This window comes from Phaethon aethereus (genome assembly GCF_964289735.1).
Source record: "Phaethon aethereus genome assembly, chromosome: 3".
Classification (NCBI taxonomy): domain Eukaryota; kingdom Metazoa; phylum Chordata; class Aves; order Phaethontiformes; family Phaethontidae; genus Phaethon; species Phaethon aethereus.
In genome coordinates this window covers 106,139,097-106,166,061 of record NC_138576.1, presented here as the reverse complement: position 1 = coordinate 106,166,061, position 26,965 = coordinate 106,139,097, and the positions used below count along the sequence as shown (strand labels likewise).

Genomic DNA, 26,965 nt, shown 5'->3' with positions numbered 1-26,965 from the left:
TATTGACTTGTGTTAAAACTACAAATGAGAGCATGTTTCCACTGTTCCTGTAAGGTTGTTGCCTTTATACTGTTATTGAAACAGTATAGAATATTGTTGCTGTTATCATGGAAAGATTGCAAATATAAACCTGTGTATGGAGATAAGAAACAAAATCAAATTATCATAAAATCATGACATTTGAAATGGTTGTGGGGTGGGAGTATGTGCGAGAAAAAGGAAGCAGCCCTAAAGTTATTGATTTTAGCAAAGCTAACTTTGAAGGAAAGCAAAATGCTCCCGGGATTTTTGCCTGCAATCCTGTGATGAATGGGAAATCCACTCCACACAAGTAGAGAGTACATAGTGTATAAAACACGTAGAGAGGCTGCAATTAAAATTCATCCCAGTTAAGCCAAGAAAAGGAAAGGCCGATACGGGCCTGAGGCAAAAGAAGGAAAGGCAAAGAGACAACTCGCCCCTCCTGACCTTATGCTTTTTCCTTCCCCTTTGCTGTTCTTTACCATTTCTTCTACTGCCCCTTTATCTTCTCCAGCCTTTCTATTTTAAGACAGTTCTGTCATTGTGGTCCCCTGATGAGGTTTCTTCCTCAAGTCTCTGGTTTTTGTACGCTGGAATTCTCAGAGCATGGACATAACTGTTCAGAGTGCTCATAACATGGATGTGAGTCCCTCTCCTCCCTTCCCCCCAAAATACTTACACTGTACACCCCCTTAAACATGGTTGCAAGCTGTATGTAGTTAACCTATTTCCTCTTCCCCAACTTCCTTTATCTTTGTGGCTCTGGGATCGTTTCAAATCACTGTATGGTGAGGGAAGGAATGAGACAGCAGGAGCTGGGAAGGGCAAGTAAGCGGGTACATAACCCGTGTAGACGGTGGGGCTGTATGAAAATTTATAGAAGAAGACACTGCTGCGTTAGAGCATCTACCACTGACGTGGCAGGAGTTCTTGAAGAGAGAAGGGTCAAACAAGCACATAGGTGGTTGCAGGTAGTGTTCCTTTCCGTTGTGCAAAGTTAGGGCACAAATTGGGTCATCTTTTGGGACCCGATATGCAAGATGCTTTATTGTCCAAAATCCCACATACACACATATCGGACATCTTGTTTCAAGGTGTAACGAACAGCTGTGAGGTAGAAAGTAAATTTAATGTAACTGAGGTCTGAATCTCGGCAGGTATAAAATGGCATTGCTGAAGCCAAAGGCAGTTTATAGTAGCTGAAGATCTGGCCCTTAACTAAAGCAAACAGTTTGAACACATTTTGGTCTGTCATTTTATTTTTAGAAGGTGAACAAAGATGATAATGGCAAACGTGGATTTCAGATTTAATAGGACAGCAATGAAAGATCGAGTGGTCTTTTTCTGTCAGTCAATCTGTATTCTCTCTTTTTAAGTTACGGTGATTTGTTAACTGCAGAAAGTGGCAACAGGTGGAGGGGGTGAACATGTGGTCTTATGGCATCCAGATGATGACTGACTGACCAGTTTCCAAAGATGTTATGAAGGATCATAAAGTTTAGTTCCATGTGTATTGTGATGATAGTTGCATCTATATTTAAAGCTTTCTGTCACTGAAGCACTCTTGGTGTTGTCAGATGTCTATTGGACTGGATGAGCTGCAACTTCTTGCAATTGAATGTCAATAAGACCAAAGCAATTTTGGTTGATTCATAGCACCAGCTTAAGCATATTCACTTGCACAGATTACATTTGACAGATAGTTACCTTCAGCTGAACTCTGTGGTTAGAAGCCTTGGTATACTCTTGACAGTGAGCTTAGAGCTGATGCCTTATGTTTATTTCATATCCTGTTTTTACCTCCCTAATACTGCATGTGTATGTCTACATTTAAATAAATTCACAGCTGAAGTACTAGTCAGTCCACTTGTTATCTCTGGACAGAATGTTGTGATGAGTCAATTTCAGTATTTTAAAAATGGTGTTTTTTCCCATTTAGGCAGTTTCAATTTCAAAAGCTATCTAATTGAGGATTTTTTTTATCAGGAACTCCTGGAAAAGTGTCTGTCACAGTCTAACAACAAGAGTAAAAGAAAGAAAATGGAATGTTTTCCTGCTATTCTACCAGTTTGCTGGGGGGCAGGAAAATATATTCAACACAGGTGTTCTTACCCTGTTGTATTAGTGAAAGTTAAAATCCTCTGGATTCTGCAACAAGATTGTGCACAGTGTCATCAATTACTGATGTGTGTGTGCATTCCCTATAAATCTTGTAAAGAAAGGCATCTTTCCAGGTCTCTTCTCGTAATGGTCCTAAAATAGTCTGGGTTAAAACACAGTTTAATTCACTGATTTGGTTAGTCGGTCCTGCTTATGGTGAACTTATGCATATTGAAAGTTCATTTGGAGCATACTGAAGAATTATTAAACTTTTGAATTATTTCAAACCATTTCCTCATGCAGGCTTCTAGTCAGCTTAAAGCAGCATCCTGATTTTGAAGAAAAATTCAGTGATTTAATGCTAAATCGCTTGTGCATATACTGTTTCCACTGATGCACAACTTCAGTTCCTGTTTTTAAAGGCAGAAGGTGATTTTCCTATAGAGCTTAAGGAGGTGCTAAAAGGGAGATTTTGGAGTTTTTACCTCCTTCTCTCAGTAAAGAATAGGAATGCAGCATCCTTGAATTTTGGTAAGAATGAACGAAAAATAAAACACTTACTACATTAAAACACTTGTAGTTGCCTATTTTGGCTAGATGGGCATGCTCTGGTGAGAGGGCAGAGTTGACTTTATAGTTTTGGCTACAGTTAGATAATGAATCTCAGCCTAGAATTACATTGTCATTGTTTCCTTCTAAAAATGACAGAATGGTTGGAAGTGAAAGAATCTCCCCTAACCACGAATGTTAACTTAAGCGCTTTCTTTTTTAATATCATCGTAATAAAGACCCTGACCCCGCTGTTATTTCAGTCAGTGGTTGCAATGAATGGCCCCAAGCCCTTTTTGTTTTCTTCCTGTAAAATGCTCTTTGGCCTGAGAACCAAAGATGTGTGAAAAGCATCACATTGAAACCTACCTTCATGCCAGAGTTGCAGCTTGCCTCTATATTCCTGTGCTCTTTTCCTTCAAGATTGCAGCCAAGTTGCTTCAAAGGCTTGAAATAGAGGGGTGGGTAGTAGATTTGGGTTTGCTCAGAGGTGCAGAGTTCTTATAACTTAAATGCTTCATTTTTTGCCATGTGAGGGTAGTGTAGGATTTGAATATAGAAACACAGGAATTTAGAAATCTGAATGAAGTCATTTAATAAAAGCAGGTAAAACAAATTTTATGATGTGTGTATCTTTTGCATTAGCTATAAGGTAATGGGCAAACAAAATTGCATGAAGATTTAAAGTAATTGTAATGGCTGTATAATGTAGTACTCCTTTTCTTCTGTACTTGGTAAGAAAGAGAAATGCATTTGAAATCAAGACAGGGTTCTAGCTGAAGCAGCACCAAGCTCACTGGCAAACTCACCAGCAAGTTGTTTTACTGGCGTAGAAAGCGCCATTTGTTTGTCAAGTGTTATGCAGATAAATTATCTGAGCTGGCTTGTCCTCCTGGGTTTTATTCTTTAGTTTCCATACCCCTGCTTCCACCTGTCCTTCTGTCCCTATTAACACGGTTATTAGCATCTTTTTTGGTCTGTTTGAGAACAAGATCCTAGACAAATTCCTCCTGACATGTTCTTGTTCTCTTATGTTTGCTACATAAATTCATTATCTCTTGCCAAGTTTGAGATCTGCCAAGTTCCCTCTGTATTGTCTCAATTTTCATTCCAAATAAAAAAATTAAAATGCAAAGAACAAAAGACTAAAAGTGAACTCTTTATCTTAAGGTTGTAAGCTTTGTCTCTGAGAGGGAGAAAAATAAAAAAGAGTACAGGGGATTTTGGTGTAAGACATCTGCCCAAACATCCCTGGCAATAATGTCGTCACTGCCAAACTGTACTAACACTACAAAAATGTATGGTAGTGCTTATTCCTGAATTGTCTATTCAGCTAAGGTTTTACATTTGGATTAGGCTGCACGTGGTATGTTGTAAGGGGAGATAAGCAATGTAAGACTGTACGAGCAGACTGTGCATCAGTACTTGTGAGCAACGTGTGGAGTAGGAGGTGGTTGAGTGTGGTGTGGAATCCTGACGCATCTGCAGAAGTTAACCTGTGGAAACTACCAGACCTCTTTATTTTCTAAAGCAGTCATAAGGTGGCTGACAGAGAGATTACCTGAAGGCTTGGGAGAATAGAGGAATTTTGGGATAAACCATTTATTTTGTTCTCTGATTTGTATTGATGTTTGTGAGAAAAATAGTCTTGGGGTCATGGAATCTGCTCCCATGTATATTCACTACACTTTTTTGTGTTTGAAGAAAAAAAGCTAAATGTGAATGTAGCAGATTTACAAAGGAAAAATAAAAAATAGTAGAATAATGCAAAATATGAATAAGGCAGAACTGGGGGGTTGGAAATGAGCCTTTGAGATGATGGATGTTCAAGATGTGTAAATTCTGCAATTTATTCAGTGAAGGCAGGTGTTGAATTGTGCAGAAAGTTGTCTGCCATTTCTGATGCATCAATTTAGGAGCTCATAAATGCACAGATTTTTAAAAATGTCAAATGCAGCATTGGTTTTTGGTTGCTAGCTCTGGTTAAATCACAGCTGGAAGTAAACTTAGATTCATGCTAATGGTTTCATCCTATTAGCCTCCCCTGCCTGGACACCGCCCCCCCCCGCCATATTCCATTCGTCCACTTTGAGTTGCTTAAGTCCGTATCACTGATCTTTCCTCTTTACAGAAATTCACTTACAAAATATTAAAGCTGTGTGGAAGCCTTTGTAACTGCAGCTTCAGCAAGATTTGTAATTATGCAAGAAAATACTGAAATACATACCTGTGTGTCTCATCTCTTTGATATGCAAAACCCCCTTACTGTATCTTTTGTTAACTTATTTAGTTCCACACCTGCTTTTGCAAAAGTAGAGATGCGAACCCACATGTCCCCCCGTGGTAGAATATGCTGTATATCTTTATAAGAGCAGGCAAAAAGAGTGCACTTAGACATGCTGAAGGTGAAAAAGATTTTTATGCTCAAGTTTCTTATTAGACTATTGTAGCAACATCACTAATTCCCCTCCTTCCATCTATTGTCTTCTCTCATCTGTTGTCATCAGTGACCACTGTTGATTTGTTGACTCTATTAAAGTATTCAAGGAAGCCACAGGCCTGTCATTTTGGTCATAACCTTAATCTGTTTTCTCACCTTGGGAGAAAATGTGTTAATACACTGCCTATTTCTATAGGGTGAGCTCATTGAAAAAGTTCCTGATGCAACAAATCCGCAATACATTTAGAAGAAAAAAAGATGTTTTTTCTGAATCTTGGTTATTTTAACACATATCAAGCTATGTTTAGCTAGCAACTTTTATAAGAACCATACCAATTTAAGTGATGATAAGCAACTGTAACAGTATGTTGTGTAGTAATTTTTGAGCTGGGTGAGTCACAACTTCTGATTTTTCATAATCTCAGATTCTTTGTTATTTCTGAATAATCAAATAATTTATGCTAACTTCTGCTTTCATTTACACCTCTGTGAAAGCTGTGTAGCTCTTAGTTTTGGAGTTGCTTTAGCTTATATAGCAACTAAGGGGAGGGGTCATTTCTGCCAGTTTGCTGATCTGGAAAATAAATGGAACATCTTTTTTTATGCCGTACAGGTAAATTGTATGGCTACCTAATTGCTCTTCATAAAGCACTTAAAAATTCTTCATATGGTGTATCATCTTCTTTATAATAATACAATTATTTCTATTTGTGAGAAACTTCTTGCCGTGCAAACAGAGATTATTTAAAGGATGAACTAATACAGACTTGTTTGAGTTTTCTTGCAGTTTATTTTCTGTTCAGCTAATTGGAAGAGGAATGTGCTTGTTTTCTCACATTTAAGAAACAGGCTTTACATTTGAGTTTGTATTTAATTTTTAAATTTAACTTGTATTTGCAGCTAGCTAAATTTGGATCTGTAACTTAAAAATTAGCTTGCATTTTTTTTTAATTTTAGTTTTCAGATACCTGGTATTTGGAAGAATCTTGTTCAGTATCTGGTACATATCATAGATCCCTGAACTGCTTCTTTTTCATCTTGTTTGAAAACAGTGGTCTTATGTGTACTGCTATGTATTCCATTTCCTAGCAGTTATCTGAAGATGAATTTTTGGTCCTTGTCCTTGTTTTACATGTGTCGGTCATTCCTGCCCCTGCCATCTGAGACTTGCTTTGGTATAAATAGCCTTGAGAACTGAAGTTACAGTTGAAGTGTTTGCCATCACTGAATTGGCTGGATAACTAAATAGGCCAGGGTTGGTATCATTTGGCTTGAATGACTGGAAAAGACTTTTTTCTTCAATTTTTGGTGCCAGAGTTCTCTCAGTTGTGGAACTCCTCATTTATGGCCTGCAAATCTGGGAAGAAATCCATCTGGTTTCTTCATCTGTCTTGCCAGACACTGTGATCTAGTTGTTAGAACAATAGATGACGAGCAGAAACTTTAAGATTAAATTGTATTTTATGGTTACTAGAAGCTATGATGAATAAAGGGAATGCATATCTAACCAGTAGAAGAGATTAATGTTGTCTTGAAATAACTTCCCTTAATTTACCTGTAATATTTTAATAAATTTTTCCTGTGCCATTAAATATTAGGATAGGAAAAATAACCTAAAGGGAAAGATTGTAGTTACTAAAAAACAGGTATGTCTTTGAAGCAGGTAATAATTATAAATTCTAAGACATTTGGCGAAGAGACTACCATGTCTGTTGGTTGTATGTCATTTAGTACAGTCGAGATTCCATCTCTGGTTAGTGATCTTGAGCTCTGCTATGATATATTTAGGTATTGCTTATTATTTTTTGACAGAACAGAAAGGATTCTTTCCCATGTCTCTCCTTTCTATCTTATTTATTAGAAATAATTTTGTACAAGGCATGTGGGTAGTATTAATATTAAGACTTATTTTTAATGGAAAAATCTTACTGATGCAAAAAGATCATAGCATCCACTGAAGAAGAATTCACGTACCTTCATTTATTTTGGCTGAAATGATGCAATTCAGTTTACATAAGAGACTAAAATTGTCTCAGTTGCCTTTATATATATGTAACAGGACATTTTGATGACAGGGTGATTAATGTGTGAGAAGAAAATGTGTATGTTGCTTAAATGTGCCAGATACCACACATGTATGTTGTGATGTAATATATATGTGTGTGTTCAGTTTTGGGCCCCTCACTACAAGGAGGATGTTGAAGTGCTAGAGCGTGTCCAGAGAAGGGCAATGAAGCTGGTGAGGGGTCTGGAGCACAAGTCTTATGAGGAGCGGCTGAGGGAACTGGGGTTGTTCAGCCTGGAGGAGAGAAGGCTGAGGGGAGACGTTATCGCTCCCTACAACTATCTGAAAAGGGGTTGTGGCAACGTGGGTGTTGGTCTCCCAAGTAATTAGCAATAGGACGAGAGGAAATGGCCTCAAGTTGCACCAGGGGAGGTTTAGACTGGATATTAGGAAAAATTTCTTTACAGAGAGAGCGGTCAAGCATTGGAACAGGCTGCCCAGGGAGGTGGTGGAGTCACCATCACTGGAAGTGTTCAAAAAATGTGTAGACGTGGCACTTGGGGACATGGTTTAGTGGGCATGGTGGTGTTGGGTTGATGATTGGACTTGATGATCTTGAAGGTCTTTTCCAACCTTAATGATTCTGTGATTCTGTTATTACCTCATCGTGGCTTAACCCCAGTCAGCAGCTAAGCACCACACAGCCGCTCACTCCTGCAGTGGGATGAGGGAGAGAATCGGAAGAGTAAAAGTGAGAAAACTCATGGTTTGAGTTTAACAGGTAAAGCAAAAGCCGCGCACACAAGCAAAGCCAAACAAGGAATTCATTCGCCACTACCCATGGGCAGGCAGGGACATCTCCAGGAAAGCAGCGCTCCATCACACCTAATGGTTTCCTGGGAAGACAGACACTGTAACTCTGAATGTCCCTTCACCCCTTCTTTTTAATTTGTCCCAGCTTTATTTACCGAGCATGACATCATATGGTATGGACTATCCCTTTGGCCAGCCTGAGTCAGCTGTCCTGGCTGTGTCCCCTCCCAGCTTACTCTTCACCTCCAGCCTTCTCGCTGGCAGGCCAGCATGAAAAGCTGGACTGTCCTTGACTACTTAGCTACAACTCAAAACATCAGCATGTTATCAACATTTTTTCATCCCAAATCCAAAACATAGCCTCACGCTAGTGTCTATGAAGAGAATTAACTCTACCCTTGTTGAAACCAGGACAGTATCCACCCCTTATTCCATACCAAAGCCAAAACTTTGTAGACTGGGGTGTCAGAAGTCCCCCAAATTGGCTTTGGCTTGGAAAGTGCCATTGTAGCTCAAAATAGGGCAATCAATATAACAGTTTCTTTTATTTGATACCCAAAATGTCTTCTGCCTCTGTGTTAATGAAGAGGAATATTAGGCTTTTTCTGAAAAGCATATTGATAATTTTAATTGAAATACTAAATATTTTGTTATATCTCTTATACTGTTTATTTATACCTGCTATACTACTTATTTATACATTATTATGCATTATACCTGTAGGTAACACTACAGTTTGAGGCTTAAAAGAAAAAAGAGAAAGGAAAAACCCATCACATTCTTGAATTGGTCTGTCCAGTGTATGGCTTTGGGAAGTACGAGGTTTTGCATACAAGGAGCAGCTATACAAATTCATGCAAGAGAAATCCATGGAAAGTTACTAAATATACAGAAACCATAGCTGCCTGATGAGGTCTCTGAGCTGCCAGTGGTTTGAGGTTCAATGAGTATTCAGGAAGCAGTATCATATATGGTTACCATGCTCCTATATGTTCCCCTGCTTCTGCTTTTTGCCAGTTAGTCCCTCAGCCTTAGCCAGTACAACTGCTCTGAAGTGCAGTTTTTGGTTGTGATGCTTCTTTTTTACCACACAGGTTACAGCAATATAGAGGATGTGTCTGTTAGCAGTTAATACATGAAAACACTGGCTTTTGTTTGTGACAGATCTGCCTGATCCAAACCAAGTGGCAAAATTCATGTGAAGTTTCATTGTTATGTTTTCATGGGTAGGGTCTGAGTAACAGGTCCTTAGGTGAGAAAATAAACAGTTGTAATGCCTTTCCTGTCCCTGTATTGTTTTATAAGTGGTAGCTTGTCCTTCAGTGTGTCCTCCTTCATTCTGCACTACAGTGACCCATAAGGTAGGGGACTTTTTCTGGGTAGGAAGCGGTTGGATTTGGTATTGCTGGCTCCGATGGGCAATTTGCTTGTGACGGAGGACCGCAAGAGCTTTGTTCGGGAGCACTGAAGGAACTTGCCTATCAGTTCGTTGGCCCAGCACCTCTCATCTTTGAAACTCTTCTGGATCATAACAAGAATGCTATTAGAGGAAAGATTGTGGATATCTTTCACCATCTCAGTTCACCATCAAATGGATTTTCCATTGCTTGGAATTGGTATTAGGTTCTGCATTGGCAGAGGCTAATGTAGTCGCATAGTGAATTTATCTTAGTAACTAATCCTTGCCACCTCCCTGTGAGGTGATTTGCTAAGTATTTGACAGATGGGGAAGCACGGGAAGGAGAGATGGCTTCAGAGCTGGGATTAGAGCGCTGATGTCCCAGGCTTCTGGTACTGTGCTCTGCACAACCATGAGGCCAGCCTGTCCTACCCATCTCCTGTTACTCTCTTGGGGCAAATTCCTATAGAATGTTATTAATAAAGACAACAGGGGAATAATCCTTTTGTCCTAGTCAGGAGTGAAATTCATCTTTTATTTCTGTGGTATTTTATGCAATTTAAGGCTACGGTCAGGAGACCTTAAATAACCACATCAAACAGCCGATTCGGTGCCAGCCTTCCTTCTTATTTAGCTTCGTCTAAACTGACACCAAACTTTGAGACATTCCTCTCCTCCCACAGTGGAGAGCCGCTGGGATTCTTTTTTTATACCACACATGGTTTCCCTCCTACATTTTCCTCCCATGTCAGATATTCATACCCCCTTTAATAACCAGCAGGGGGATCATTACATTGAGCTACTGCCAAATGCATAATGACTGCTGCCTTTGCCTTACACAGTCACTGCACCACTGATATCCAATTCAGCATTGTAAAGTGCTTAGGGCTACCTTGGGGATGTGCTATATTAAACCCAACTATTCTAAATCCTATTTAATACAAAGAGATTGGGGGGGGCAGGGAGGGAGATTTAAAATTGTCGTTAGTCACCTATTTTCAACAAGTAAATATACCTGGTCATTTAGGGCCCAATTCTGTCACTCTTAAGTCATAAATAGTCCCACCAATTTTAGTAGGGGTGCATGAAGGCGAGCACTCCGCTTACGACTGGGGGAGGCAGAATCGGGTCCTATAGAAGCTGCAGCTGAGAGTTTGCAAGGAGCTGATGGGGGTGAGCGTGCCCATTTCTGAATGCCACTTACAAATGTTTTACAGTGAAAACAGGAAAGCAGGAACATGCTTCATATCTGACTGAAAATAAAAGTACTCTTAAACTTGTAAAAGACAACATTTTTACTTGAATGATATGACAGAGCTGCCACAGGAGTGTTACCTGCTATAAAGAAAGCTTAAGAATTATTACCTTTATTAGACCAGTGACACTGAGCTTTAGCCATACATTTCTAACTTCTGTCCCTCTACAGAGACAATTTTCTTTTCTTAAATAAACTGTCATGCTAGTGTTAATATATTGTTGGCTCCCTCATACTCTGAGAATACTGCTGATATAAAACATGTATATGTTAGATTGGTAATAGTATCTTTAGTGTAGCTGACTAGAACAAATGTGTTTCCCTCATGGCTGTGCTAATGTGATAAAGGAAAATTGGCTGTTCATCAGCTTTTGGCTGGGTAAAGACAGTAGAGATGGAACCACATTCTTTTTTATGCATTAATACCACTGAGAACTTTTCACTAGTTATATTTCATGTGCGGGCATGTTGTGCAAAGATGTTGTAAAACATGAGATAATGCTACAAATAACAAAGTAGAAAAGCCTGTATCTTTTATGATGATAACAGTCAAACACCAAATGACAGTAACAGGCTGTAAAAAATGTGATGCAGAAAAAATGCAATGTAACCACCATAATACACATATACTTAGGCTCTTGCAAATAGGGCATCAGATGTTTAGAGGGCTTTGAATTACAATTAAATAAAAAACTGTTGTATTTAGGTCATTGATGTGTCAACACAAAAGATAATTTAAAATGGAGAGATGTACTTTGAGTGGTGGAACTCATATGCAATAACTTTTTGAACAAATCTCAAGGCTTAGTAATTATGATAATAGCCTTCAAACTTCCATCAGTGGAAGGGCAATAAATATTCCTGTCTAAATTTGGGAAATATTGACTGAATCTGGAAATGGCAATAAAGCTCAGCATGCATGTGTATGTTTGAAAGTGCAGTTTAATGAGAAAAATTAATCTGTACAATTTTGTATGAAGCCTAAATAAAAAAAAACCAAAACCCCCAAACACAACCATCTCATTTCATATTTTCTTTCTTAAAATACTGATAGACTCGTACTGCCTGAGGCACTGATGCTGATCATCTGAGCTCAGATTTATAGATAATTGTGTCTGTTTATCTTGGTCTGAAATTTGAAAGACTTTTATTGGTGGAATGGCATTGTGAGTCCTTATATTGTGGTTTTCAAACTGATTTCTTTTTCAGGTTCTGGCTTTCATCTTTGAAAGAAATTATTCTGGCTTGTCCTCACATATATATTGTTCTTATGGAAGCAGTTATTCCAGGTTTATTTTGTTTTGATTAGCTTGAGTATCAAGATAGGCTAAAGTAGTCTAGTTTTATTTGGCCTCTGTAGATAGATTCACCAGGCATCCATATCTGCAAAATGGAAATAATGCTCTCTAAATCAACAAGAAAACGATGTATCAAAATCTGAAGGCTACCAAACTCTGATGTGAAATAAGCCTTATGCAAGCTAAATATTGCTAAAAATTAAGTAATTTCAGGTTTGCAAATAGAACGCTTTCTGAAATAGAAAAGATTCTGGTTTTTTGGGTAAACAATTCAACAGAGTTCAAAAGTTTTGCATAAGTCGAACTTAGTCAGCTTCCCATTAAGTTAATTATAAAAAACTATAGCTACAATGCCTCCAGTTTGCATTTTGTATGTGCCTGTACTTTTTAAATGAGCATTGAATTTCATGAAACATAAGTCTGAAAGGCACTCCCATACTATTAAATCACAGAATCACTAAGGTTGGAAAGGACCTTCAAGATCATAAAGTCCAACCATTAATCCAGCACCACTGTGTCCCCTAAACCATGTCCTGAAGCGCCACATCCACACATTTTTTGAATACTTCCAGTGATGGTGACTCCACCACCTCCCTGGGCAGCCTGTTCCAATGCTTGACCACCCTCTCGGTCAAGAAATTTTTCCTAATATCCAATCTGAACTTCCCCTGGCGCAACTTGAGGCCATTTCCTCTAGCCCTACCACTAGTTACTTGGGAGAAGAGACCAACACCCACATCGCCACAACCCCCTTTCAGGTAGTTGTAGAGAGTGATAAGGTCTCCCCTCAGCCTCCTCTTCTCCAGACTGAACAACCCCAGTTCCCTCAGCCGCTCCTCATAAGACTTGTGCTCCAGACCCCTCACCAGCTTCGTTGCCCTTCTCTGGACACGCTCCAGCACCTCAGCATCCTTCTTGTAGTGAGGCATAAATGTTTTATAATTTTATGTAACCTAAACATGAGGATTTTTAATGCAAAAAAGTACTTTGTAAAAGCTCAGCATCTTGTGACTTTGTGGAGCTGGGAGAATGCCATAAAGTATTTCTATGAACGTTAGCTCGAATTTAAAATGACTTGGCAGGGAAGGGAACGCTTGCAGAAAACAGTACCCTGGGGTGCTGGCTGAGTCCATATTCTTAGCTAAGGGTTCCCTTGATGTCAGGGAATTACCCATTGGGTATAAAGCAGACGTAGCCAGTTCCTATACTGTTCCCTTCAGCCTGTGTAGAAAGAAACACACTGGGGTTAGGGAGGCATTTTTGGAGGGGTGTTAGAGGCCTGGCTGAAACGTGCTGTGTTTGGTTATCCTAAGCATGGTAGATAGCCCCTTGAGGCCTGTATGAGCTGATGTGTATGAGAAGAGCTCTGACAGCTCTAACATGTGCCTATGGCCTGAAGTGGTGAAGTAGCTGTAACCAGCCATGTACCTTGTGAAACAGACCCTTCTTTTTCTCTCTTCCCCCTCCCTGCCAAATCACTGTACTGTACTTTCTTCTTTGTTTTAACCGCTGTAGCAATGTTATACTCTGTGCATCTGAGTGATGATCTTAACTGGATTGCTAATGGATGGACAGAAAAGAGGTAACTACTTTCAGTAGGGACTGAAAATAAAGACACGCAGCAAGTAGGTAGAAGTAATGTTAATGGTTAATCAGTGACAGACGCAACATGTAGAGAAATCAAAATAATTGCGTAATGAAGCATGTTTGCCCCTTTACGTTGATTCTATAGGTGCATCACAGCAGAATTAGTTTCTTCTTGAATGGCTGGGAAGGTGACAACACACCGTTTGATTCAAGAATTCTTGTGGGAACAGTTGCAGATACTGATGGTACACTGCAAATTGGACAAAGCTTCACAGGTAAATCTTGCAGTATGTTAGTGGAATACACTGGAATAATCAAAACAAGATGTGCACAAGATGTGGTTAAAAAATGTGAGTAATTTTAAGTTATCTATGTAGGTTCATAATTTATTCTATGTACTACTGCATATAGGTAGGTTTTCTTGCTTTAAAATGTAGGTCTATAAAGTGACACATTCCATTCATTTACAATCATAGTTTTTCTGAGTAAATATATGAAACTATTTCAGAATGGAATTGTGCATGGCTACAAGACTACACTCCTCTCCAGAGTCAGGAATAGAGCTGAAAACTTCTGTCTGTTCATGTTCTTCAGTTCTATCAATACTCATGTAAACCACTAATAGAATGAGAACCCCTCAGCATCTAGCAATGCCTGATAACGTTATTCATCTCTATCTAGAATTTTGTGTGTACTACAGCATGACATAATCATTGCAGAACAGCTGGGGGATGTTTTGTTGCTCTCCACAAATTCTTGGCTCTGCAGATGTAAGAACACTGACTATTGCTCTTCAGGAACATGCAGAATTTGAAGCTAACTCCTAAATATAACTGTATGTAACTTAACTTTATTGTGCTCTTGGACCAGAATTAATTCTATGCCCCATTTCTTAAAGCTTTTATTTGGAATGTGTTTTCCTGTGATTCTGTTTCTGAATACTGGATAACTAATAAGCGTATAAAAGAAAGGAATATTTTAAAATGCTTTTTATCTTTATTGTATAAATTGATAGGTACAGTTGTACCTACTGTATCTCTTCTCTAATTAGAGGTGGCACATGGACTGGCTCATTACTTCTGTCTAATGAGCCGATCCTTGTGCCACCTCTCTAATCAGAAAAGAGATAGGTACAAAATGTTCTTATAAAGTTATTATAAATCATTCTTTTTTATCAAAAAAAATAAGTCACTGCCCTCTATAGTTTTGTCCAGGTCCAAGATGGTTTCATTCAGGAGGGGTAATTGTGCAGGAGAGCTTTGAGTGCTGAATTAAAGGTGCTCTCACGCATTGCAAAGCTGCCTTCTGCTCAGTAGATTACTTATTTATAGTATGTTTTCTTAGGTTTAGAGCAATTTGTTGGAAGAATGCAAGATTTTCGATTTTACCCAGTGGCACTTACAAACAGGTAAAGAACCTTTATTTTTGTAAAAAAAAAAAATAGGAGTGTGATGAGAAGAAAGAATAAATAACAATATACTTATTTCCCAAAGAATAGTGCTTTTCTGATGTCTCCTCTAGATGATTGCTTATGATGTTGTTTACTGAACCTTGTTTCAAAGATGATTTTTAATCTAAAAAAATCTTGATTTAAAATAAATGTAACAACTTAATGGGTTTTGCTTTTGAATAATATAGCTTAACTATAACTAGTGTATGTAATATGTAGTGAAACCCACCATTCGATAATAAATGTGTGCTTTCCTTGTTACTGTTGTCCCTGTTACGACCTGACTTAAGTGTTCTTGCAGAGGGTAGGTCCAGTTGCTAGGTTTCAATGCTTATAAACTGTCTTGGTGTTATAAACTCATCATAATTCTGACATAATAGTCTGTGCCTATAAGCTTAGTCCTGCTGAATGAGACTTGCCAAGTTTTCTGAGCGCTCCATGTGGGACAAGGAAGGGAACATAGCAGGCCAGTCCAGTTTAGACCATTTTGATACTGGTGATCCAATTGACAACAGGCACTCCAACTGGTCAACATGCTGGCTTTGTGGCTGTGAGCTTGGCTCCCATGCTTAGCACTTCCTTTCCTCTGGTCTCAGCTTCCCCACGGTATCAGATGTCGATGTTGGGTATCCTTGATGTTCCTCCCCTCTCATTCCCCCCTACCCCGAGGTGCTATTGTCTTAACTGTATGTTGCTTTCTGTATTAGATTGTCACCATAAGCAGCCAATGACTTTGCTAGCTCAGCCCACATAGCCCTGGGCAATTGCTTTGATTTCCTTCATCCTTGAGGCCAAATTAGGTTGCCACTGCAATTTCTGTTGCCCTCCAGCCTCCCTTCCTAGCACATTACAAAGAAATGTTACCTTTGTTATCTACCTCATGCTGGATTAACCTAGTTCATTCAAGATGGCCAGAAGTAGTCAGGTCCTATTTGTGTGGTGCTTCTGGGTAGGCTAGATGCAATGACACTCGTGACTGCAGACCTCAAGGCTACTTAATGATAGTCTTTCAATAAGATGTAGAGCAGTTTCCTAGCAGCTCAGCTGTCTGCAGGACATTACTATAAACTGAGCTCCTGTGAATTTAAAGTATTAATATGAGTCTGAATTCCAAGTTATATGGAAGCCATGTTGGTTATATTCTTTCAGACCAATGCTTATCAAATCCTTTGAACTACAGTTTAAGTCAGTGAAATGAATAAAGTTTAAAAATTTTAAGTTAAGGTATTTTACAAAGTCTTGTGACCTGATGTCTTTGTAGATGCAGTTTTATATCCACAAATAACTTGGTCCAAAATGTTTATCTGGGATAAACTGTGAATGAAAATCTTGCCTGCTTATTAATTTAAGTCTATGGCTATCTAAAAGGCTGTGTAACTTCGGGTTCTGTGGAATTTGTAGTGGCAGCTAGCAAGTATTTATTTGCTTACTAAGTATGCAAAAATTAGATGTTTTTACTGATAAAGTAGGAGAATGGGAAAAGAGGCTTTTAATTTAAAAATTCAATATCTTCCAGGCTCACAAAATCCTTCTTTTACACCACAGATGAGCAGATAAAGGTTTAGGTAACCTGTCCATGTTGTTCATATATCTATCTGCTTACCTACCTATCTATGTATCTATTTCAGTTGCTGATGTCAGAGGGAGCTAAAGTAACTTAATGGCTTTGACATGGGCTGTAAGAAGCAACCAGAGGGATCACAGACTGGGGCAGCTAAAAAAGTGGGCACTTGTATTAAAGTTAGTTAAAAGTGAAAATATTTCTATCCAGGTTTTCTAAGGTGCAATGTGATACTGCTCAAGCTGGTCTTTTTGGAGGATTTGAGTGCAAACATCTGTGGTTACAGGCAATATGCCAATACTATGGTACCCTTAAGAGCAGTGTCCAGATCAATTATTGGTGTCAGACATGATGCCATAATAAAATGTTGAGAGTTTTTCTCCTTGCATCTAGGGTAGAATTCATCCTGCCTGTCTTTACACACCCCAACAAGGAGCTCATTTCCCTTGGCTCCATATATGTCTGTGGAGCAATGAAAGAGTGCTGCTTCACTGACACTGTCTGAAGGTTCCAGCTGCATACCATTGATTACATAGGGACCCTGTATGGCCTGATTCCTAGCTGATTGCCCCCTTTATGTGAGATGAAACCAGGCCTTTAGGGCTTCTACTATAATCTGAACTGAGATTTGTTTAATCTATGAGCCTAGAGGCACAAAGTGGCACTTGTCCTTTTTTTATCATGTATGTAATTACTTTTTTATATGCTGTGACAGAGACATTTTGGAAGTATTCTCTGGAAAATTTCCTCATCTGCATACCCAGTCTGAGTGCCGCTGTCCTGGAAGTCATGCCCGGGTACACCCATTGATACAGAGATACTGCATCCCTAATGGTGCAGACGATACCACTAACGACAGAGTGCTGAGGCTGGATGCAGAAGCCCATCCTCTGTATTACATCAATGATGATGACATTGGGACCACCTGGATTTCATCTGTGTTTGCTAATACTGCAGGTCTGGATCACGGTGTTTCTATCACAATAGATTTACAAAATGGACAGTATCAGGTAATAAGAAGATTACATTTACTATTTATTAAATCAAAGCTAGGAAAAGATTTTTGTAGACATTTTATTACAGTTTTGAGGAAATGCAAACCTTATCCTTTAAGACATTATCTTTATGGGACCAGGAAGAAAACTTCCTTTATCAGCATGAAACAATGCAAAAGGCAACAGAATTCATTATGGTTCCTGCATGCATTCTCTTTTGATGTGCCTTGGCTGTTGTAACAAGCAGTAATCTGGAATAGATATACCAGAGTGGATATCCTGTGTGAGGACACAAATATTTAGAAATTGCTTGCTCCCTTTTAACTGCACTTTTGTAAATTTTGACTTGAATTTTGATGGCTATTAAAACTTGAGATGCTTGTTTTATACCTTCTGGTAGAAAGCTGACTGCAGTCAAAAGGAATCTAACATGTCTGCAGCACACTGACATATCAGAGGCAATTTATGTTCTAGAGATGGTAGTTTAGCCTCCTGAGGAATATGGAAGGAGAATACAATAAGCAGGCAAGGTTCCTCAAGAGGCCACACTGCACCTAACACTTCACTATGCTGTTGAGAGTGTCAGAATGTCTTGGAAGGGGGATAGATCAGTAGTCGGGCTGCATTCACAATAGGGGCTCTACCAAATTTCTGTGTGTTCTTGGTAGCTTATCTTTTTTCTTTTTTGTCATTAATGAGGAGAAGGGAAAGAATATGATGAGAGGTTTTGGCTACATAGTAAGAATTAGTCCTTTTGTTAAAAGTGAGTTCAAATGTCTGTGAAGTTCTAAGACTTGGTTTATTTGACATGTATACATTTCTGCATAAGCAGTATGCTGGGGGAAGTGCTCTTCAATGCAATACAGGGTATTTGAAGAGATTCCAAGCTAAAACTAGGGAGATAAAAAATTTTTAAAAATTTAAAAATTTACCTTTTATCAGACAAACCACTTGTCAAATATTTGGCAACACAAAGTTATGCTCTTCGTTTTTGCCAAAATAATATTTCTGTAACAAACAGTGGCTTGACTTTGTAGTACATTTTCAAATGGTCTTTGAGAAAAAGTGGAGTTCTGATGCCACAGTTCAGTTTTGTAACAATGTCTGAGAGATCAAAGAGCTTGTTTGACAAAAAAGGTTATCTTTGTTTATCATTGTGAAAATGTGGACTGGAATACTGGTTCTTTTTCTGCCTGTGAGGGATAAAGCAGACTATATTGTCACATTGAAAGAAAGTGTATATTCTAATTGTTTCACAACTTAGCTGTTAACATCAGTTTACAAATTTGTTATCTTGTAGGTATTCTATATTGTACTGCAGTTCTTTAGCCCACACCCTGAAGCAATAAAAATTGAAAGGAAAAAAAGAGGTGATCTAAACTGGGAAGACTGGCAGTATTTTGCTAAAAATTGCAGTATTTTTGGAATGGATAACAATGGAACTCTGGAAAAACCAGATTCTGTCAACTGTCTCCAGCTTCCAAGGTATGAGTGGGTATTATCTGCATAATGCAGATGCTTTGAACAGGTAACATGCAGACACAATTCATTTCTATGTCCCAATGAGATAGAATCTTTTAATTTGGTATACTCATTTATTATGGGATGCTGTGTATATAAAAGATCCCAAATCTGACCTTTCGATTAAGACTGCCAAAAGGTCATCTGTCATTATTATCAGATTTCAGACATTGAGGAATGTGACACAATTGATTCCTCTGTTATTTTTGAGCTAGACTTTGAAATTTTACATGCTTGTGTGCTGGGGGGCTATTGTCAGTAGAATTACAGAATGCTGAGATGGAGTGGAGGAAGGTGCTGATATTACAGATTGTTTAAAACAATCTGGTGGGTGTTAAAGTATTCCTTCTGATCTCTGAGAGTGCAACTTGTTCTGAAGCTTAGAAGAGAGGCCAAACTTAAGTATAAAATGGTGGTGAAGAGGGGACAATCATTCAGCCTTGAATGCTTGTCCCCTCTTCATGCTGCTAATCATGCAAAGCATGTAAGGAATGTGTTGAAAATTGTGTCTTGAAGCTTTCTAATCTTTCTAAGCAAGAACCAAAATAAAACAGGGCGGGGTAGGGCAAGAAGGATCATTACCTTCTTAAAAACATGTTGCAAGCCTTTTTACTAGACAGTTAGCATGTGCAAATTTAAAAATACAAAAATATATACAGTATCCATTTCATAAATATAAAACATACATAATAGTTAATATATATTATCATTTTACACACACACATATGCATGTATGTACATGTATATATTTGAATCTATACTACTACATATATTCAAATGCACCATCTCTTGCCTGATTTCAGATGCCAGTATTAGGCTTGTTTAGTACTTGGCTGAATGTCAGTCAGAAAATACAGTACCGGGTGCTGTAGGCATTTTGCTTTTGTTGTTGTTTCACTTTTGGTACCTTCCTAAGACTTTTCAAGTGTCAGCATCTTTGTCTGTTCCCCAGGAGTTCAGTATTCTGTGAGGAGAGGAACATAAGGTCATCTGAGTTACACCAGTTTTCAGCAGAGGACTTTGAACTTTATTGCTGATCATTGGAGCAGAGGGTAGAGGAGAAGGGAAATCTCTTAAGCCAAACGTTTTTGGATAAATAACCCGAATGACGGGTAATGTCCTCTTCAGCCTAGGAATATGTATTTGTATATTTTCAAAAAAGTACTGAAGAGTTAAGTATGAACTGTTTTCGTAAATGTTTTGTAAGTAGCACTGTCTCGCCCCTTTAATTACAACATGAATGATGATAGGAAGGGATACAAATGAATTATTTTGGGTACAGCTGATATACAGAAAGTTTTGCTTAAACGATAAGAAATACACCCTGTAATGGTGAGTATTCTGTGTACTTGGAGAAGTTACTGTTGGAGCATTGTTCAATGCTCCAAATTTGCGTCAGCAGCGTAGCTGAGCTCTCTGCTGAGACTTTTCTAGGAGAGGAAGGTGGTTTTATTGTAAAACGGAACTGGTTTCTCTCCTTCTCTCTTATACCCCATACATGTAAGTGCCAAGATGTGTCCAAATTGTTCAGCATTTAGATACCAGTGTGCTTGTATCCTGGTGGCCTAGCCAGGACTCCTTGGGTTGACACGGAAGGCAAGTGACCTTGGATTTGAAATCCTTACCATGCTTTGAGGGTTCTTGGTTTGGTGACCACATTGCTAGTACTGAATGGACTTTGTCCTTTAGGAGATGAAAGTGATTAAGGTTTTTGTTTCTCCATCCTGTACCACCACTGTAAGTTAGGAATTGTTCACTGTCCTTTATCCCCCTTATCTCAGAGGTTTAAGGCTTGTCTGAATATTGACTGACCCATGTTTTAGGATCTCCTTTGTTTTCCTGGTTTCCTGAGAAGCTGTGTGTAGATGCCCTAAGATCTTAATGACCCTGCTTACCTAGGTGCTATCAGCCTTACAGTCCTTCTGCTGTTCCTTCTGGTGCTTCCATACCAAGATGGTGTCATTTGCCTGCCATTCGTACGTGTCTCAATATTTTCATTACAGCTCTATATGTCATGGAAGAAAAATACTTTAACTTTCTATGGAGGTGAAGAGGGGACAATATCTCCCAGAGAAACATACAGATATATTCCACTAAGATTTTTGTGAAGCACTTACTTGGATAGGGTCACAGTAAATTCAAAGCTCCTTCATGGAGAGAGGAGTGTGACTCAGCTGACCTAGTCTAACTACGGATCTCATCTTTCAAATCTCAGAGAGATTCTGAAGTGAGGAGAATTATATTTTTTGAATATTGTATGTCAGGTGCCAGGTGATACTGTGGGATACCTATTTTTAATGAGCCCATGTAGGTGTGCAAATAAGCAGGCATTCTTGCCTTTTGTGGAGGCAAGTTCTACTCATAGCTAAACCCTGCCGACTAACGCAAGATATGGTTCATACCAAATTGTACAAATGTGCAGTTTATATATACTTGTTTACTCAGCTTGAATTGTCAGGACTGTCCTTCCCCTCTTGGGTTTAAATATACAGTTTCACTCTCAATCCTGCTGCATTCCATTAAATTCTCTTGCACTTCACTCACTGGAAGGTGGCGTGTGTTTCTGACTCTGCTCACTCATTGAATGAGATGATACAGTCCAGTGACTCTGGAATTCAAAATACAATTTTTTCTGTATGGTTTTTATGTGTTTAGCAGGTATATAATTAAGAATACGGGCATGTTAATTATCATGTTAGTCATCTGAATGATTTCCTTGTGTAGCTCAAGCATAGTTCATATTTCTTCAAGAACCTGTGTTAAACTTTTTGAAAACTTAGTGCAGATGACACTGTATTAGTTACACTTTATTCATATTTTGAAGTTGTCTTTTAGAGGCTTTACTTTTAATTGGAAACTCAGGGTCTGGGGAAGAGTATGGCAGTTTGGGGAAAAACAGATATATAAAGAACACTTCCCCTGCTTGGATTCTGGTGACTGGGAATCCAGTGACATAAGAATTTTCCCCAGAAACCACAAAAAACCCCCTGTGTACAGTTGAGACCCTCTGAGAAAAAGGGTATTAGGAGATAGAATCTGTAAAATATATGATATTTTGAATTTAATTTGTCTTTCTCTCTATTTAAACAGCTTTACACCGTATTCCCGTGGGAATCTAACTTTTAGTGTTCTTACGCCAGAACCAAATCACCGACCTGGTTACAATGATTTTTACAATACTCCGTCTCTCCAAGAATTTGTAAAAGCTGCACAAGTGAGGATTCACCTCCGTGGCCAGTATCATACTAATGAGTCTTGGGTAAATTTTAGGCATAGATACTATGGAGTTAATGAAGTTACAGTCAGTGGAAGGTAGGTGTTATGGAACTCTTCCCCCACCAATCACTGCTGCTGACTAATGCAGTTGTGCAAAGTGTATAATGACCTGCCTAAAATTTAATGAAGTTGTTCTGCTTTAACATTTATGAATGAGAAGAGAATTTGGTCTGAAGCAGTGCATCAAATTTAAAAGATTGCTGTACTGTTTTTTAAAACATTTGCTCACATTTTATTTTTAAAATTAATTATACTTCTTATGCAAATCTGCCAAAAGCAGTCCTTTCCTTGGAATTACCAATGCTTCTAAGCAAAGGCTTATGACTGAAACCATGGCCTGTGCTTTACTTCAGTAGCTCTTCCAAGTTTTGTTACAGATTCCCAGACGTGGCAATTTTAAGTCTTAATGCAGATCTCGGTCTGTGTTTTAGCTGTAGTTTTCCATTTAAAACTGGGCAGCTGTCAGTAAAAGTATTATATTATCTGTGACTGACAACTTTATTGTACGTAAGTGCGCTGTCTTGTGAAAGGACTAATTATGCCCTGTAAATAATATGCAAATTTGGCAATGAAATAGTTTCCAAGAAGCATATGGTGCAGATTTTTGTTAATAAGTATTATTCCTGAAATTATTTTGGCAGTTGAGATCTTATTTTGAGAGAAAACACCCCATTAGAGGTCACGTTTACCTTAACATTTTCTACACTATTAATATGTTTTGATTATTGGTTTAGATGTGTTATGATAATGCTTTTACTGAAACAGCTACAATCTTGGTGACTATGTAACAGTAATTTCAGCTGTAGTTTGCAAAGCTATGCCATGCGTCCAGAACAACAGCCCTTCAGGTAAAGTGGGATGGTTATTGCCTATTTACTGATACTTGATAAAGGTCTTATTTTAGTAAGAATTTAACATTTTAACTGAGATCAAGATGGGTTAAACTAGAAGATTATGCTTAATATGGTTAAGGTTTCCTGAAAAACTAAAACTATAGCCACACCGTAAGGCTTAATATTGATGAATAATTGCCATTTATTTAATAAAGTTTTACATATTAATATTATATATGATATATAATGAAAACTATATTTCAGTATAAGGTATATCATATAAGGTAACAGTAGCTCTACTACATGCTGGCTTTTGTTTTCTTGGAAAGCAATTGTTCATACTTAAATATGTTGAGTGGAGTAGTCTTTTGTAGGTTACTGTACTTGAAAACATTCGCTTCAGTGTTTTATTTGTTCTTGATAAAGAACTGGACTATGTAATACACAAAATTGTATTTGTGACCATGTTATATATTTTTGGACAGATGTGTTTCCATGTTTTCATTTTTTCTTCACAACGTGTTGTTCTTTCAGGTGTAATTGCCATGGCCACGCTGATAACTGCGACACAGCGATGGAACCATATAGGTGCCTGTGTGTCAAGGAAAGCTATACAGAAGGAAATAATGTTAGTCCCTCCTTTATCTATGTCACTTATGAACAGCCTCAAAATTGGGATTTTAGTCCTGGGAAAGTGTTGTTTATGTGTGTTAGTGTTGGCCTAGCTTTTACAGGGAAACTTTCCATAGCAGGGTTTGTATTAAATAGGGAAACAAAATAGTCCCCTCTCCCCCTCCCTGTCCCGCACCAAAAGCCATTTCACCACAGACCATTAGGAATGCTGTGTTCAGGGATTTGATTTCTTGTTAGAGGATTATGCCACTTTCAAACATTAGATGCAAATCTGAATTTGGACTGTCAGTATCTAATAAAGATTATGGCTCTACTTGCTGTAGCAACTAGCAAATGATCTGTGGAGTGAAAAGGTAATGAAGACTCGATGTTCACGGCAGGTGTGCTTCAGGGATGTTGTGTGTGTTTGTTTTTTTTTTTTACTCTACAGTAGTTTTAGTCTGGTCCTATGGACTCCAGACCTATTCAGTAGATGGAGTGCAGTAGGCACAATCCTGGAGTTCAGATTACAATTTATCTTCATTTGAAAGGGAGCCTTTCAAGTGCTCAGCCTTCATGATGCAAATCAAAGCCCAGGAAATGCAGAAAATTTGCACATTTGCTTCAGAACTGCATGCCTAATCGAAGGTAAAACACTAACACAAATTTACCTTCTGATACTTAGAACTTCTGTAGATACCTGGGACACCTGTAGACTGTAGTCTCTGACTTCACCTAAGATTGAGATCTTTTAATGCAGTTGTTTTACAAAATGTCTAAGATAGGAAGAGTTAAAACATTTTTGAGTTGATTTTTAAATGTCTCTTGCATAGTTGAGCACAGTTAAGAAAATACTGAAACATGCCCATACATCTTTATTTGGAAGTTATTTTCTTGGGGGTCTTAGTCATTATTTTGATCTAAACTGGTGACTTGGGTAGTGGCTTTTTAAAGCATTGAGCTTTAAACTTATTTATTTAAGGACAAACTGGGAAATTGACATTTTCATGCTTTTTAGTCATGTATGACATTTGGATATCTTTAAAATAATCTGTAGTAGCGACATGATTGTTCTAATTAAAGAACAAGCTTAATATTACTTTTTACTGCTTTGTGTTTTCAGGTAGTTGATATTAAGGTTAAATTCCTTGGAATTAATTAAAAGTCCATATTAAAAATCTAGATAAAATCTAGAAAGTACATTCTTATCATTGCTTTGCTCTGCTCTTACTGACAATAATTCTCAATAAAGAGGGATTTTGTGAAGTGTAGTGTGTAGCTGAAACTTACCAAGTTGCGAAATTATAATTTTCCTACTAGTTTTATAATTCTTGGCCATGGGAGAACCAATGGGATGTTGGTATAAGTCATGGTCTTCCAGAGAAATGTGTAGTGGAGAGCTGTTGTGGTTTAGCCCCAGCCGCTGACTAAGCACCACGCAGCTTCTCGCTCACTCCCCCATGGTGGGACGGGGGAGAGAATCGGAAGAGTAAAAGTGAGGAAATTCATGGTTTGAGATAAAGACAGTCTAATAAGTAAAGCAAAAGCTGTGCATGCAAGCAAAGCAAAACAAGGAATTCAGTCACCACTCCCTATGAGCAGGCAAGTGTTCAGCCATCTCCAGGGAAGCAGGGCTCCGTCATGCATAATGGTTTCTTGGGAAGACAGATGCCATCACTATGAATGTCCCTCCACCCCTTCCTTCTTCTTCGTCCCAGCTTTATATACTGAGCATGATGTTATATGGTAGGAGATCTCTTTGGCCAGCCTGGGTCAGCTGTCCCAGCTGTGTCCCCTCCCAACTTCCCATGCACCCCCAGCCTTCTTGAGAAGCTGGACTGTCCTTGACTACTTAGCAACAACTGAAAACATCAGCATGTTATCAACATTTTCTCATCCCAAATCCAAAACATAGCCTCACACTGGCTTCTGTGAAGAAAATTAACTCTACCTTGGTTGAAACCAGGAAAAGAGCTTAGAATAATGGAAAAGTTTTTGTTCCTAACTTAATTATTTCTTTAAAAAAAACCCTGAGTTTGAGAAAGTATGAGTTACATCAAAGGAATGAATCCCACAATCCAACTGAATGTTAGATTTCTGTCATGAGTACATGTTGTATTCCTTGCTACATTTATGCCTTTTGGAAATAGGCCTTCTGAAAGTTAAGAAGTTGTTCTGGAATAGCAACAGCAAAGGGGAGACTAATCTCTTCAACCCCCCCCCAAGCAGTCTCTGCTTGCTAGAACAGAGCAAGAAGTGTTAACCTGAGTGTGTTTGATATTCCATGTGGAAGATCTTTGCAAAATTTCATAGGGGATCTAAGGTTTCTAGCTTTTTAAGCAGAAGTGTAGGATCTACAGTCTAAATGGCATTTAAAGAGAAATTTGAAATTTTTAGATGGGTCAAATTTAGGAAAAAAAAAATCAAACTGACAGTGTCTCTTTAATTAGAACACACATTGTGAAATGCTACTTTGTAGGAATTAATTATAAATATTTAATAAGATCTGGAAGTTCACCAAGCACTCTTGCAAGACTTATGCTACCTTGTGAAAACAAACCAAATACATTTTAATGATGTATCTGCTTTATCAGATACTTTCTGTCAGTGTTAATGGGTTGTTCCAGTGAGTGTCACATTTTTGATTTGGCACATATGCATTGTAACTATAATTGAAATGCTTGAATTAACTGTATTCATTCTGAATAGAATAAGGATGATGTTTAATTATTTTCCTCATTCTTTAATTACCATGTCAATATCTACTAAGTATGACATAAAATAGAAGTAGTAACAAAATAGAGTTAATATTTGCAAATATATCACTAACTACTTGAATTTTATCAAGGATTTACATGAAATCCGAGGTTTTGATTTTTTGTAAGGCAAACACTTAAAAGCAAAACCAAACTCCATCCTGCTTTTTGAATATCGTTGGCATTGATAAAACTGTCTTACAGACTTATACCTATGCTTCCCAGGTTCCCACTCCAGTGAATTAGGAATTTATTTATTTTTTATCATTTTGGATTCAATTAAGCATTTGATGAAGGAACTTTCCAAACATAAACTTTTTTGAGGGGGACAGGGCAAATGTTTTTGAGAAGAAATTGCACTGTCAGGAAACAGTCATCTTTAACTTCTGTCCTGTGCTAGCAGTGAGTAAGTCACTACAACTGAGGGGGTATAAAAAGGTTTTTGGGATTTGTTTTTTAGTATCTTGGACCAGCTATCAGAGATACATTGACAA

The 26,965-nt window shown here is 38.2% G+C and overlaps 1 protein-coding gene across 1 annotated transcript in view; it reads left to right on the top strand.

The window, feature by feature from the left end:
• USH2A (usherin) overlaps positions 1–26,965 on the top strand; it is a gene marked incomplete at its 3' end in the record, with an annotated part of 396,540 nt that overhangs the window by 22,537 nt on the left and 347,038 nt on the right. Inside the window, exons 3-8 of the mRNA XM_081997162.1 lie at positions 13,613–13,742; positions 14,812–14,875; positions 17,194–17,488; positions 18,774–18,958; positions 22,085–22,306; positions 23,638–23,731. Coding sequence (XP_081853288.1) covers positions 13,613–13,742; positions 14,812–14,875; positions 17,194–17,488; positions 18,774–18,958; positions 22,085–22,306; positions 23,638–23,731 — 990 coding nt within the window. The remainder of the gene's footprint in view (positions 1–13,612; positions 13,743–14,811; positions 14,876–17,193; positions 17,489–18,773; positions 18,959–22,084; positions 22,307–23,637; positions 23,732–26,965) is intronic.